General features: G+C 51.2%; 1 protein-coding gene across 6 annotated transcripts in view; it reads right to left on the reverse strand.

Annotated features, from left to right (window-relative positions):
* Positions 1–14,864, reverse strand: part of RPTOR (regulatory associated protein of MTOR complex 1) — a 329,837-nt gene that overhangs the window by 182,502 nt on the left and 132,471 nt on the right. For 5 of the 6 annotated variants that reach the window (XM_026483938.4, XM_048227109.2, XM_057317685.1 and 2 more), the window contains one exon: positions 10,796–10,954. The exons of the other annotated variant lie outside the window; for it this stretch is intronic. In XM_026483938.4, coding sequence (XP_026339723.2) covers positions 10,796–10,954 — 159 coding nt within the window. The remainder of the gene's footprint in view (positions 1–10,795; positions 10,955–14,864) is intronic. 6 annotated transcript variants of the gene reach the window in all.

Genomic DNA, 14,864 nt, shown 5'->3' on the forward strand with positions numbered 1-14,864 from the left:
AGCGCATGCCCAGAGTACCAAGAGGAGTTTTCTTTAATGCAACTTGACAAGCCGATTGTAAAGTTAGTGCGGAAGAGAAATGCACAAGAACAGCGCAAAAACCCCCCACAAACCCATTTTTAAATCAAGAATAATGAGTAAGGACCCGCACTACCAGATATTAAATATACTATAAATCCATGGTAATTACAGGATGGTATTAGGGAGGGCGAGAAAAACAAATCAGCAGAAGAGAACATCCAGAAATAGACCCACATATATAATTATAATGAACGTGGCATTTTAACTCAGGGAAGGAAGAAGAACAACTCAGTAAATGACACTATAAGATCTAACTAGCCTTCAACATTGCTGAGATTCTCCATACAGAAAAATCAGGGTAGATTTTAAAACTAGATATAAAAACAGAAAAAAAGATTTTTATTTATTTTGGCGCAAAAGAGTCCTCTTAAAAAATTCACAAAACTCAGAAGTCTTAAAGAGAAATATAATAACATAAAAATTATATAATTCTGACCAAACACATATCAATGACAAGCAATTCAAGAACAAACTGGGCACAACACACGAGTTTTAGAGTGTCCACGGGTCTATGAGCTTCTGCTCAGACCAACAACAAGAAACACAAAAACAGGCAAAGGATACAAACACACAACTTTCAGAAGCAGCAGGAATGATGCTTAGAAAAAGTTTCATGCTCTAGTGAATCGTGGAAACACAGATTACAATGAGAACCATCCATCTATGCATCTGTCTTCATCCCACAAAGTGGAAAGAAATACAGACGGTGAAGAGACAGGATGCATTCAACAAAGCACCAGTTTATCCTTGGTAGGCATGTAAATAAGGAAGCTTTTTAATTTTTCTCTTTTTTTCTATTTTGAGAGAGAGAGAAAGAGAGCACGCGTGCGCATGTGTGGAGGAGGGGCAGAGGGAGAGAGAAAATCTCAAGCCAACTCCCTGCTGAGCGCTGAGCATGGAACCCAAGGCAGGGCTTGATCTCACAACCCTGAGATCATCACCTGAGCCAAAATCAAGAGTCAGACAGACGCTCAACCGACTGAGCCCCAGACCCAGAAAGAGCTTTTAGAAGGCAATTTGGTAGTACGTACAGGTTTTAACGTACATGCCTTTGACTTCTAGGTGTCCGTCCTACAGAAACACTGGCATCTGCATGCAGAAATGTATGTACAAGGATGTAGGACACTCCAGCTGGCGAAATCCTGTCAGCTATCTAAATGCCACCAGGAAGAGGCGCTCATCTGGTCTGTCTATCCTTCCCCTGCTTCACCGATGTGAGTTCCCGCTGAGCACATTTCCCAGCTTCCTCTGCACCTTAGTCTGGTCTTGCAGCCAAACGCTGGCCAATGGGACATGACCAGAGGCCGTGTGTCCAAATTATCAGTGCCACCCTCCTGCTCACCTCTCTCCCTCCCCTGTGTGGACAGGGTGAGACATCTCCGACCACGCAGAGGACAAGAGCAGAGGGAGACAAGGGGAGTGCTGGATGGAAGGGGCCAGGGCCCCACGTCCCGAGGAGGCCACAGCAAGCGCCAGCGACCCTGGTGGACCATCACAGCTCACCCTGGATCCTCGCACCTCCAGCGTGAAGGACCGTTAAGCACAGGAACACCCGTACATCCACACATGGAACACCAGGCAGCCCTAAAAAGACTGGGCTTACTGACAGGTGGTGACAAGGAAAGATATCCAAGGCTTGTTATGATTTAAAAAGTGCAAGTCTTAGACCATCGCACAGACGACGCACAGCCAGCGCACAGGCTGTGTGTGAGGCATGCGCGCCTGGGCTCTGCTCTGCAACGGGAACTCAGAAGCGTCCATCACAGACACGGGACGGCAGGGAGGAGCATCGAACCACTGAGGGCGGGGACGTAAAGGTGTGCATTTCGGCAGAGGTGTGCTACCCGTTTCCTTTCACACTTCTGTTCTCTTGCAATCTTTTATAACAGAAATTACTTGTACTTTCTAAAAAGACAAAAATCACGCAAACTACTAAAAGGAAGGAGGAAAGGGTCATCTCCAGGGCTGACTATCATGTACCACATTCCTCTAACATTTTAGAGCAAACAGGCATCACACATCACCCGTAAAAGCTGGAAGGCTTCGGTAAGCACTGCGCCAGAGCGGGACGTGGCTAGAGGTCTCTGCGCCCACTCGCCAGCACCTCCCTGCACCCTCCCAGCCTGGCACTGGGGGCGTTCGGGCCGATCACTGGGTGCGCCCCCCCCCCCAGGCACTGCGTGATGTTTGGCAGCGCCCCTGCCCACCTGTGGACCAAGAAGGTCTCTGGACATGGCCAGTGTGCCCTGAGGGGATCCCCTCCTGCTGAGAACCTCTGCCTTTGAGGAGAGGCCATCTGATCTCAAACCGCCGCTGTGCGTGTTCAGCTGAGTGAGGCCGCAGACGCGTGGGAGTCTGGACCCGCTGGGAAGGACAAAATCAACTCTATTAAACCACACGGAGGAAAATGACCTTTGAGCACAAATTCGTATTAGGACACGAGCATGTAGCTCTCATGTCCCATCTCAGAGAGACCCTGGGCAGTCTGCCAGGCTTCAGGCCAGAATCGCAGCCCCGCACACGGGCCTGCAGAGGCAGGAGCAGAGAGCAGAACCAACGTCCAAAGCACAGCTGTTTCTCCCACGTCACCTCAGGGGAGCCAGCTGCACGGGCCGGACGAGGGCAGGGCCCCTCCGTGCGGGAGGCCGCTGCACACCCCACGGCCCTTTGGGCAGAGGTTTGGTTTCTGCCCTGCCAAAGCGCCACGTTCAGAGGATTCCTCACCAAAGCATCTCTCCTTTCTCTTGAAAAACATACTCAAGGCCATGTTTTCGTTTCAAACAAAGAAACTGAAATGGGTTTTAGATAATTTATTCATTACAATCCACTTCATCTGTCAGGTTATATTAAACATGAAAGAGAAAAGTCCCCTCGCTTCATCAGACTGTCCTCCAGGGGCAGCGGTGCCAGGACAGGAGGCGGGGAGAGCGGCCCTTGGCTCCCAGGGGAAGCAGTGCACCTCGGAAGAAGCACCTCCCCATACCTGAGAAGACTCTGAGTGCACCTTCGGCCAAAAACGTCCAACTGTGTGTCGGAAGTCTCAGCCACAGTCACGCAGCCTCCTCCTGAGGGCTTTCCAGGAGAGCCGCCCGGAGTGGTGAGCTTCCTTCCGACCTCGTGCGTCACCCCGCGTCCCCTGTTCTGCGAAGGGGTTTGCACGTGGCCATTCTGCAAGGAGAGCACGTAGCCGAAGACACATCTTCTTTCCAAAGGGTGTTCTCTGAACACATCACCCACTAGCGGCAGGTGACAGCCCAGAAATGTCAGGTGTCGAAGAGCCGGGCTCCTGGACCAAGTGTGGCCATCAATGACTCCAGAGTGGGAGCCACAAGCAAGGCTCGGTCCCTCAAAATCCTCGAGGCTAAAGCCTCACTGGCTTTGTGGACCCTTCTTCTGCCTTTCCTTTATTATAGTTAAATAACCATTTACTCCACAAGTAATTCTAAATAAATATTATTAAATAATAGAATTTATTGGTTTTGAAAACCGCATTCTCTATCAAATAGTGACATTCTTGTTCTCATTCTTCTCTAGTATACAGTTCGTTACTGAAATCGTTGAAAGATGGAGCAGAGGTTTTTAAGTGCAAAGTTGTAAAAGCATATACTTGTAATTTTAAAGAGCAATGTTTGTGCCAGATCCTATTTATCATTTGCTGTAAGTCTTACTTTATCCATATTGAGAGTACAGCAGGGTCCAAAAAAAAAAAAAGCTGTTAACTTTATTGTAAACTTGACTTTTCTTTTCTGAGGATTTCTGGGACTTGGGGTTTGTCTGCAAGAGTTGAAGGAAGACCATCAGTAAGAGTCTATTTCTTCAGGAGAAGTGCTGGAAAACTTGGGACTATTTTTTTTTTTTTATAAGAGCTTCAAAATTAAAAAAAAATATATGATTCCCCTGGGTAAGAGATAAGACCCTAACCGATTTCTCCGATGTCTTATCCTATTTGAGAACCAGATTTATAGAGCAGAAGTTCTCAAACCCGCAGGCATCAGCATGGCGGGGGGTGGGGGTGGGGGGGCCGTTAAACGCAGACCTCGGGGCCCCTCCCCTGGTGGGTTTCTGTCATCGTGGGCGGGGTCAAACCACCTGCATTTCTCCTAAGTTCCGAGACCTTGCTGCTGCCGCTGGTGTGGGACCCGCCTGAGGGTCCCCAGCGTGGGCGGGCGAGGGTGCAGGACAGACTCAGGACACTGGCTCCTCAGCTCCAGCACCAACTGCATGCCTCATGCTTTATGAAGAACACTTCCCAAATGCCTTTTTTCCATTTATGATTTAACAGTTTACATATACTGATCAGGAAACAGTCTGCTGGTAAGATAATTTTTAAAGAAAAATATCCACTCTTCCACAAGTCAACCTGTAAGACTTTTAACTACGAATTCAAAGTCTCTGATACAGGGCTACTCAGGTTTTCTATTTCACTCTGGGTCACTCTGGGCAAGCTGTATGTTTTAAGGCATTTCCCATCTAATTTGTTAAATTTATTGGTATAAAATATTAATCTGTCCTCCTCTTTTCTACGTACATCTACAGGATACGTGGTGATGTCCACTCTTTCTTTCCAAATGTGGACCCTGTCTTTTCTTTTCCTCTTGATCTGTCCAGCTAGAGACTCATCAGCTTAGAAAAATAATGTTAGCGGTCAGCTCTCTACTGCCTGTGCTCTGTCACTGAGTTGTGCTCTTTGTTACCTCTCTCTTTCTACTTGCTTTGAGCTTAGTGGGCCCATCATTTCCTAGTTTCTTAGGGTAGAAACTGAGATTTTTAATTTCAAACCTTTATGCCTTTCTGTATAAAGATTTAAGGGTATACCTCTCCAAGCAAGCACTGCATTAACTGCATCCACAAATTTTGGCAAGTCCTAAGTATTCTCATTGTTTAGTCTGAATTATCTTTACTTTCCTTTGTGATACCTTTCTTCACACATGTTATTCGATTTTCAAATATCTGAGGATTTTCCAGATATCCTACAATTCCAAATTCTGTGGTCGGAGAATGTAGTCTATATGCTGCTCCTCCAAGACCTTACGGAGACGTGTGTGTGTGTGTCCCGCCCAGGGCCCATCTCGGGGACGCCCCGCCCGTGCCGGAGGACGTGTGTGTGTGTGTGTGTGTGTGTGTGTGTGTGTGTCCCGCCCGGGGCCCATCTCGGGGACGCCCCACCTGTGCCAGAGGACGTGTGTGTGTGTGTGTGTGTGTGTGTGACCCGCCCGGGGCCCATCTCGGGGGGGGGGGGGGGGGGGGCGACACGCCCCGCCCATGCCAGAGGACGTGTGTGTGTGTGTGTGTGTGTGTGTGTGTGTGAGAGAGAGAGAGAGAGAGAGAGAGAGACCCGCCTGGGGCCCATCTCGGGGACGCCCCGCCCGTGCTGGAGGACGTGTGTGTGTGTGTGTGTGTGTGTGTGTGTGTGTATGTGTGTGTGTGTGTGTGTGAGAGAGACCCCCCCCCAGGGCCCATCTCGGGGGAACGCCCCGCCCATGCCAGAGGACGTGTGTGTGTGTGTGTGTGTATGTGTGTGTGTGTGTGTGAGAGAGACCCCCCCCCAGGGCCCATCTCGGGGGAACGCCCCGCCCATGCCAGAGGACGTGTGTGTGTGTGTGTGTGTGTGTGTGTGTGTGTGTGTGTGAAAGACCTGCCCGGGGCCCATGGGGGGATGCCCCGCCCATGCCGGAGGATGTGTGTGTGTGTGTGTGTGTGTGTGTGTGTGTGTGTGTGTGACCCGCCTGGGGCCCATCTCAGGGATACCCCGCCCATGCTGGAGGATGTGTGTGTGTGTGTGTGTGTGTGTGTGTGTGTGTGTGAGAGAGACCCGCCTGGGGCCCATCTCAGGGATGCCCCACCCCTGCCGGAGGACGTGTGTGTGTGTGTGTGTGTGTGTGTGTGTGTGTGACCCGCCCGGGGCCCATCTCGGGGACGCCCCACCCGTGCCGGAGGACGTACGTGTGTGTGTGTGTGTGTGTGTGTGTGTGTGTGTGAGACCCGCCAGGGGCCCATCTCGGGGGACACCCCGCCCATGCCAGAGGGCGTGCACCTCCTGCCGTGGCCGGGCGAGTTTCGTGTTCACTGTACAGAGCGGCCGATGGCACTGTTCCAATCTTTTTCAGTAGTAACTGATTTCTTTCTAACTAGAAAAAAACATACTATGTCTGGAGGTCTTTTTGTGAGGAAGTTTCTAATTATCAGTCTTATCTGTAATTCAGTTTTAACCTACTGATTATGGACCGACGGTCCTTCAACACCCCCGCCAGGATTATGGATTTGTTGCTTCCTCTCTGGTTCCCGCACCCTGGGCACTCCTGCTCTGTGCGCGTTGAACTCTCCCACCAGGTATATACACACTCAGGGCGGGCTACCCGACCATGTGTCATCGTGAAATGTTCCTCTTCACCTCTGGCAACACTCGTGTCTCAAAGTTCATTTCCTGATTAGTAACAGGGCCACCCTCGCTCTCTTACACCTAGTACCTGCATGATACAGCTGTCGTGTCCAACCTGTGTCCCTGTATTTACAGTACATCCCTGCAGCTGGCATGAAGTCCTATCTTGCTTTCAGTCCGGTCTGATGAAAACTTTTGAAAAACAAATTAACTTAGAACGTGGGACATTCTGGAGAATAACTGGTCTGGATTCATCAGAAAGTCAACGCACACTGTTGAGTGAATGAAAACGCAAGTCACAGACAGGGAGGGAGGATTTACAGAACACACATCTGATAAAGGACTTGTATCCAAAATATAGAAAGAATTCCAAAAAGTGAGTAAGAAAACAACCCTATTTAAAAGTGGGCAGAACAGGGGCACCACGGTGGCTCAGCTGCCTGAGCATCTGACTCTTGATCTCAGCTCAGGTCTTGATCTTGGGGTTGTGATTTAGGCCGCACATGGGGCTCCATGGCCTGGAGCTTACTTAAAAAGTCGGTAAAGATATGGACACCCCACCAAAGAAGGTATACAGATGGCAATAAGCAGATGAAAAGACACTCCACACCATGTCATTAAGGAATTGAAAATGAAAACCACGAGACACCACTGTGTGCGTAATTAGAAGAGCTACACTCCAGAACACCGGCAACGAGCGCTCAGCAGGACGGGGGCCAGGGGGTCTCGTCACTGCCGCCAGGAAGGCGAACCGACGCAGCCCCTTTGGAGGGCAGTTTGGCAGCTGCTCAGAAAGCTAAACATACCATTTGATGTAGCAATGCACTCCTAGGTATGTACCCAAATTAGTAAAAACCTTATGTCTACCCAAAAACCTGCATTCACAATAGCCAAAAAACCCCAGAAGCAACCAAGCTGTCCTTCAATAGGGGTCCATCCAGGCAGGGAAATGTTACTCCGTGGTTAAAAGAGGGAGCCATCAAGACACAAAAACACGTGGAACAACCTTAAATGCGTACTCCCAGCTGAAAAAAGCCAGTCTGAGAAGACCACAGACTACGATCCCAGCTAACTGGTGCTCTGGAAAAGGTACAACGGTGAGTGTCCGCAGCTACTGTTGGGGGGGGGCGGCTTGGAGGCTGGCGGGATGAAGGGCACTCAAACTGTCCTGTATGACACGGTAATGGCAGACTCAAGACATCATCCATCTGGCAAAACCCACAGAGCGTGCAGCTCGAGAGAGGGTCCGCATGGAGCTAATGACACTGGGTCAGTGCGGATCATGAACTGCAGCGAGCGCCCACGCCAACACCAGCGAGGACGGGGGAGGCACAGAGTGCATGGTGCAATGCTTCTAGAAAACTAACACTGCTCAAAATCTAAACTCTATTAGTAATAATAATTTTTTAAAAGACCGATGTGTAGGAGCTCCTGGGTGGCTTAGTCAGTTAAGCATCCGACTCTTGATTTCAGCTCAGGTCATGATCTCACCAAGGTCGTGAGATCAAGCCCTGTGTCAGACTCCGTCCATGCTTAGCCCAGAGTCTGCCTGGGATTCTTTCCTTCTTCCTCTCCCTTCCCGTCTGCCCCTCCCCCCACTCACACTCTCTCAAAAATAAATAAATTCTTTAAATAAAAATTTAAAAAATAAGGGGTGCCTGTGTGGCACAATCAGTTACCATGCCCGGCTCTTGATTTGGACTCAGGTCATGATCTCATGGTCTTGCGATCGAGCCCCATGTCAGGCTCCGCTCCCTCTGCCCCGCCCCTTCCTGCCACACACACGTGCTTGCACTCTCTAATTTTCTTCAATAAAAATTTTTAAAAAGACCGACGTGTACCTACAGTAACTCACTACAAAAAGATAATTAGATAATATCACTTAAAAAAATGTTAACATTGTACTGTATGATAACATAATACAATAAAAAATTATTATAAAAAAATGTTAACATCAATAATGGAAAAAAGGCAGAGACTGATCTATATTCACAGACACCAAAAACGATGATGACAAGTGCAGTGCGCAAACCTGGACTGGATCCTGGGCCTGCAGAGAATCGACAAAAACTGCTTATGGGAACAGAGTTTCGACAGGCGGGAAAGCGTATGAGCCCTACGGCAAATGACACTACAGAACCGATGTCCCACTTCTTGAACAATATTCTATTTTATAACCTACCAAAGAGTCCACTAAAACGAAAGAAGCGTGTACAGATAAATTATGAGCAACGATAAGAGCAAAACTGGTAAACATAAAATAAATGTACAAAAATCAACTGCCTTTCCATACAGCTTGGTAAAAACTTAAAAAAATATAATATTATAGTACACATTTATAACAACACCAAAAATATGACCCAGGAACATATCTAACAAATGGTGCAAACTTCTGTGAAATTACGAAATACTATGATACTTAAAAAGAGCATAGTTTGGTCGACTCATCACTGTAAAGATGCTGAGTCTCCCCACCATTAATCAACTGATTGACAAGTTGATTCACTAGTTTAGGGAGATCTAAGGACCAAAAACAGCCAAGAAGAACTGTAGAAGAACAAAGGGGGGAATCTGCTTCCCTAAACACCAAGAATCACTGGAAACCTACACTCGTTCGTTTCCCGACACAGAGGCAGACCCATAGGACAGAGCGCTCAGAAACATGCCCACACACTGTGGAAACTGACTTTGCTCCAAGTTGGCATTAAACAGTAATGGAACAGGTAGCTATCCATTGGAGGGGGAACAACAAACAGAGTATGACCCCCACCTAACGGGATGTTTGAAACCTGTTTCAGGTAGATTAAGGACCTACATGTAATGGACAGGAATACAACCTTTTTGTAAGAACATACAGTGCGATCCTTTTGCAGCCTTGATAAGGGAGGACTTCTTAAAGAAGACACAAAATGTCCGCACCATAAAGGAAGACTGACCAAGATGACCACGTGAAAATAAAGAACTGCTGTCCAGGAGGGGACACCATTCAGGGAGCAGAAGCAAACCAACCATCCAAGCCATAAATTCAGAGAGGACACCCGCAATTCATAAAAATGATAAAGGGGTGCTGTCCAGAATACGAAGAATTCTTCCGAATCAATGAGAAGATGACACACCAACCCAAGTGAAACATGGACAGGAGCGTGTACTTCAAGAAGAGGAAGCTCCACGGCCAAGAACGGGTCAGAAGGCGGTCAACGTCACAGCCCAGGGGAGACCCGCTTAGCCCCCACACTGTGCAGAAAAACCAAGTCCTGACCACAGTCCCAAGAAGGAAGATGGGCAGTTTCGGAAACAACGGGAACCACTCAGACGTCTGCCTGCACAGAAGGTGCCGAGCAGGTCCTAGGATGTCCTCACACCTGGCACCAAAGCAGCAGGGACGGATCTTCAGAGAGTAACACGGAGAGGGAGAAGCAGGCCCAGAAGGCTCCCAATCTCGTCAACCGGAAAAATCACCCAAACCCCAACACTCCTGGACAGCCACACAAAAGTGGGGGTGCTGTAAAGGAAGGCAACGTAGTGATAAACTCGAAATCCGAGTGCCGGTGACCCTGGTGGGGAGGAGGGCGACTGCACCACGGGAGGGGCACAGGGGCTGCAAAAGCGCGTTTTCTCACCTGGCCGGCAGTCACGTGGAGCTGAATACTGCACACCTCCAGGTACCGCCTCTCACACTGTGTATACTGAGAACGCGTGGCCACAGCTCTGAGGGACCCACGTGCCCACACCATAGGGTAGGGGCGGAACTCGCCATTCCCGGTCAGAAAGATGGCAGGAGGGTATCGCCGAGCCCTCACTTTCACCCACCGTCCTTAGTTAGGGAGCTGCAGGAGGCCGGCAGCACGGCCTTGGGGAGAGCAGGGCCGAAGCTGCATGTGCAGGTGGCCTGGTGTGAGCTCCTTGGAATCTGTGCACCATTTTCTTTCCGAAGGAAACCATTGATTCTCAAAGGAACTCTAACTGAACTGAGGAACCTGGTCACTGTGCGACCCACACGGCAGAAGCACAGGCAAATCCTGCCTGAGGTGGGAAGAGTGCACGTGGCACCCCACCGCGGGCACCCCACCATGGCCTCAGATGGTTGCTCCCCGGCCATCCTCTTCGTGCCTGTCCCAGCCCTCATCGCTGAGACAGGGATGATCCCACAGCTCCCCGCCACGCGGCTGGCCCACGGCGCCGGTCCGGCCTCACTGTGTCTGGCTCTGTGGAAGCGGAGTGACCAGCCACGGAGCCGTGGGCAAACGGGACCGTGGCCAACCACCCACACTTACTGGTTGTTGGGCAGCAAGAGAGACGGGCTGGGTTCACACGAACCCCTGACAGTGCTCCTACCTTGTTGAAGACCCAGATCTCCCCATTCACGGTGGGCCTGGGCACCCCGTGGCCGTTGTAGTGGAAGAGGACCCGCTCCTCCTTGGCATTGCGGCGCAAGGACGTGCACAGCTTCTTCACTTCGTCCACGGTTGGGTCGAGGCTCTGCTTGTACCGGGCCTGTTGTGGGACAAGAGATGGGGAAACTCACCGTGGATTCAGGGGAATACCCGGGTACACGCCCCCTTCCTTACACTGAGAGCGTTGAACAGCTGCGTGACCCTGGACAAGTGACCCCGAGCTTCTCCACCTGTAAACCTGGGATGATGACTCCTTCGGAAGAGGCTTTGGAACTGCATCCCCCCAACAAATATTCCTGGGGAACCACGTAAAGATCACGTGAGATGAATGAGTGAAGCCTGCCGCACGGCCACACCGAGCGACAGGTACAGCCATGGTGAAAACCAAAGTATTTCTCAGAAACACTGAAGTCTTCTGAGAAAAAACATCTGGACCGTGGAAGAGATAATCTGCTTAAATGCGGGAAGCTGCAGGCCGCCACGGCAACAGCAGCACAGAGAGAAAGCGCCAGACAGAGGAAGGCAGCTTCACGCGCCCTCATCCTCACCACGCTGGCCCTGCTGAGCCCCCACCGGCTCTTGCCTGGACTCTCGCTGACAAATGGAAGGAATTCACTGAATGAGCAGGACCTAAACTTAACTCACGGACATCGACAGCGTGAACACACAGCAACAGTAAGCGGCTGGAGGACGTTAACATAAGGAGCGCCGATTCTAAAGCAACGAAGAGGATTAAGAGCACAGACGTGAACGTGACATGAAATGTAAAAAACCCAGAAAAGGAACCTTTTAAAAATTCTTCTGGAAAATGCGAAGGAGACTTGAAACATGGAAAAATGTGCCCGCTCAGGTACATGCGTCAACATTCTTTTTTTAAGTAAGCTCTACGCCCGACGTGGCGCCCGGACTCACGACCCCAAGCCCAGGGGTGGAACCAGGGCGGCCCCGGCACCAACATTCCTAAGAGGTCTGTTCTGCCGGAGGTAACCGGCAGACCCGACGTGCTCCCCATAAATGTAAGTCTGTGCTCTCTGACGCACCGGCACAGCTGCCACAAGTTCACATGGACACAGCCTCGCGCAAGGGCTGGGACACACTGAACAAGGAACACCACGAGGGCCCAGCCCTCCCGCACCCCCACACCTCCTCCGGGACCTGTCTCATTGAAGCGGGGAGGTCCAGGGGCGCGGGGGGCTCCCCCACAAAGTCTACAGTTAGACCCAAACACACATTTCTGGGCTTTCTGATTTTATTTCATCAAAACCTGTTCTGACTTCCAGCTGATCTGAGCATGGAGGGCAGGCGCGTGTGGAGGGGAGGCTCCTGGGTGGGGGGCACGTGGGGCTCATCAGAGGAGTCTATGTTCATTTCAGTGGTAGGTTCCCAGGAAAAAATAGCTGGAAAAGTAAGCCTATAGTCATACAGGATGACGGAGCAGAACTGATGCGTACAGAAGCACTAAAGCCACACCAGGACGTTAATAAAAATGCCCCAAACTGATAAATCAACAAAAAGCAGCATCGACACATTCTGTTAAAATACAGCCATATCTACTAGAAAAACACAGCTAAAAGGGTTTGCCTCTAGGTGGGGACTAAGTTCTGATTTAAAAATAATGTAATGTTTATTACCTAAATGAACTTTTAAAACTTTCTTTAAAAAGCTAGATAAAAACTAAACGCAATGCCATGATGTCACTGGAAGAAAGCAGTGGTAAGAGCAAGGAGCGTGTGCAGCAGCCGGGCCGTGCCGGGGCCCTCAGAGCCTGCACAGGGCCCAGTGTCCGCACTGGCTGCTGAGCAGAGGCTGGCCCGGCGGACGAGCAGAGACGGAAAGCAGCTGGAAGGCCGGAGGGCCACACACTGCTTCCAGGGACAAAAGGCATCCTGACCTTTCAAAGGAAAACGTGGAGTCGGACGTGAAGAAAGCAGCAGGGAAACGGGGCCCATCGCACACAGGAGCAGCCTACAGTCCACTACTACACAAGCCTGTTGGTGACAGACGTTACCAGCGGACGTACGGATACGAAAGCTTTACGAGCATGAGATGCAAAAACTAGATTTTTCAGATTCCCCATGTTTTCTGCACCTGTAAGCAAACTAACCCAAGGGGAGCAACGCTGTCCTTCCGCAGGACAGTTTTAGAAGCCTGTGCTGAGGCGGCAGGTCTGGGTCTAGCAACGTGGTCTTCCCTCCCTGTGTCTTCTCCAAACGGGCCAGACGCTGCCTGTAAAAGGAGGTGCCGCACCGGAGGCTGGACAGCATGTGCACATGTATGTGAGGTGCCAAGGTCACTCTCACCGGCACGGCAGCGTGCATCCATCTGACGCTGACAGAGGCTGTGGGTCCCCCACGCGGGGGCTCTGAAGGTCCGGGTCGAAGCGGGTTCAGCACACGAGCGTGGCATCTCAACCACATGTTGTGGAGGCACCGAGCTCTGGGGCACGGCTCCTCCCCGGACCCTCGGGCAGGACCACCTTCTCTTTCTCTGGCTGACACACAGCTTCGTTCTGTGTCCACGTGTGACCGAGTAAGTCCCACTGACACCGTGAGTCCGACGAAGGCAGACCCAGTTAACAGTTCGGGTGTGCCCTCAGCACTGGCTCTGTTTTCACATCCTTCCCACAGCTTCACCATGTGCTCGGTCCGGCAAACAGCTGCCGAGTGACAGACGACAACACTCAGTAATGAGACGAGGAAAAGGATGAGTCCTATCTGACGCTAAAGCGACACGAGTAACTCTCAGCGTCGTATGAGCGAGTGGCCCACAGACATCGCCGGGTGTGGGCAGCAGGCACTTACCTGCTCGTCTGGAGTCCCGCGGAGCAGACAGTGAGGAAAACAACACCTGCCAGCACTCCTGACTCCTCGCTGGCAAACCGTGTGTCTGTGCTCCGCGCGGGACCGAGCCAGGGCACGGAGTCCCAGCGCTCTGAACAGCTGAATTCTGGTGAACCCCATGAAACCAGGTGAGGGTGGCTGATAAATGACAATCTAGTACTGGGGCAGAGAGGGGACACACGTCCTCCAAAACCACACCGCACAAGCACGCCGTGAAACCAGGAAATGAGTTAGAAGAGAAGGCCCCAAGAGAAGGCCCAGATACCGGGGAGCCTCCTGGTTTCACGAACCCTTCTACACTGGCTTTCTTGCTCCTCAGGCACAGAAACCCCAACATACAGCGGTGAAGAGTCACTCACAGGCAAGGCACCCTGAAATACGCACGGGCCACACCATTTCCCAGGAGCAGCAGGCTGTCCACTCCGTGGGGCCTGCACTCACTTCACGGTCCCAGGCCACCGGGCACCTTTCGGACATGACAAGGCCCTCACTCCTGTGGCTCGCACACAGCTGTTCTCAGTTTGCCCTCCTTCGTGTGGCAAATGAACTGGGTCTGCAAACCCCCAGCTCCAGGGAAGGACCGTCCACCTCCCTGCCGAGGTTAGTCCAAAGGGGCGTGTTGTTCATCCAAATCACACGCAAGGCCGCGGGCGGACATCCCTCAGACATCAGTAAAAGGGGAGAGCCATTACTGCTGACCTTGCCCCACCAAGGTCTTCTCCGGCGGGGTTGCAAAAAAATGATTTAGCCTCACTTTCCCACCTACTGCACAAAAAGGACCATTATGGACGAGCATGAAAGGCGCCACAGACATGAATAATATGCCTCCCGGGGTTTTATGGGAATTAATTAATATTTCTAAGGGCTTTGAAATGAGAAGCACTAAATTAAATGTCACCACGCCATGTTCTGTTTGGCTTTGAAACTACGATGCCCGGATCCTGGCTCCACGGTGTAAGGGATGCGGCGGCGGAGGAAGCGCCGAGCCCCTTGGGGGACCCGTGACCGTTTTCGCGGCATAAGCAAAGACACAGCAGTCTCTCAAACACGGCCCGTGGTGCCCGGCACTCGGCTCCAAGCCCGAACCTCAAGAAGTGGTCAGGCACGTGTGTGGAACCTGTGCAGGAGGCAACAGGGGGAGACCAAGGCCGCTACTCGGCTGCATGAACG

Source organism: Ursus arctos, unplaced genomic scaffold, assembly GCF_023065955.2.
Source record: "Ursus arctos isolate Adak ecotype North America unplaced genomic scaffold, UrsArc2.0 scaffold_24, whole genome shotgun sequence".
Lineage (NCBI taxonomy): Eukaryota > Metazoa > Chordata > Mammalia > Carnivora > Ursidae > Ursus > Ursus arctos.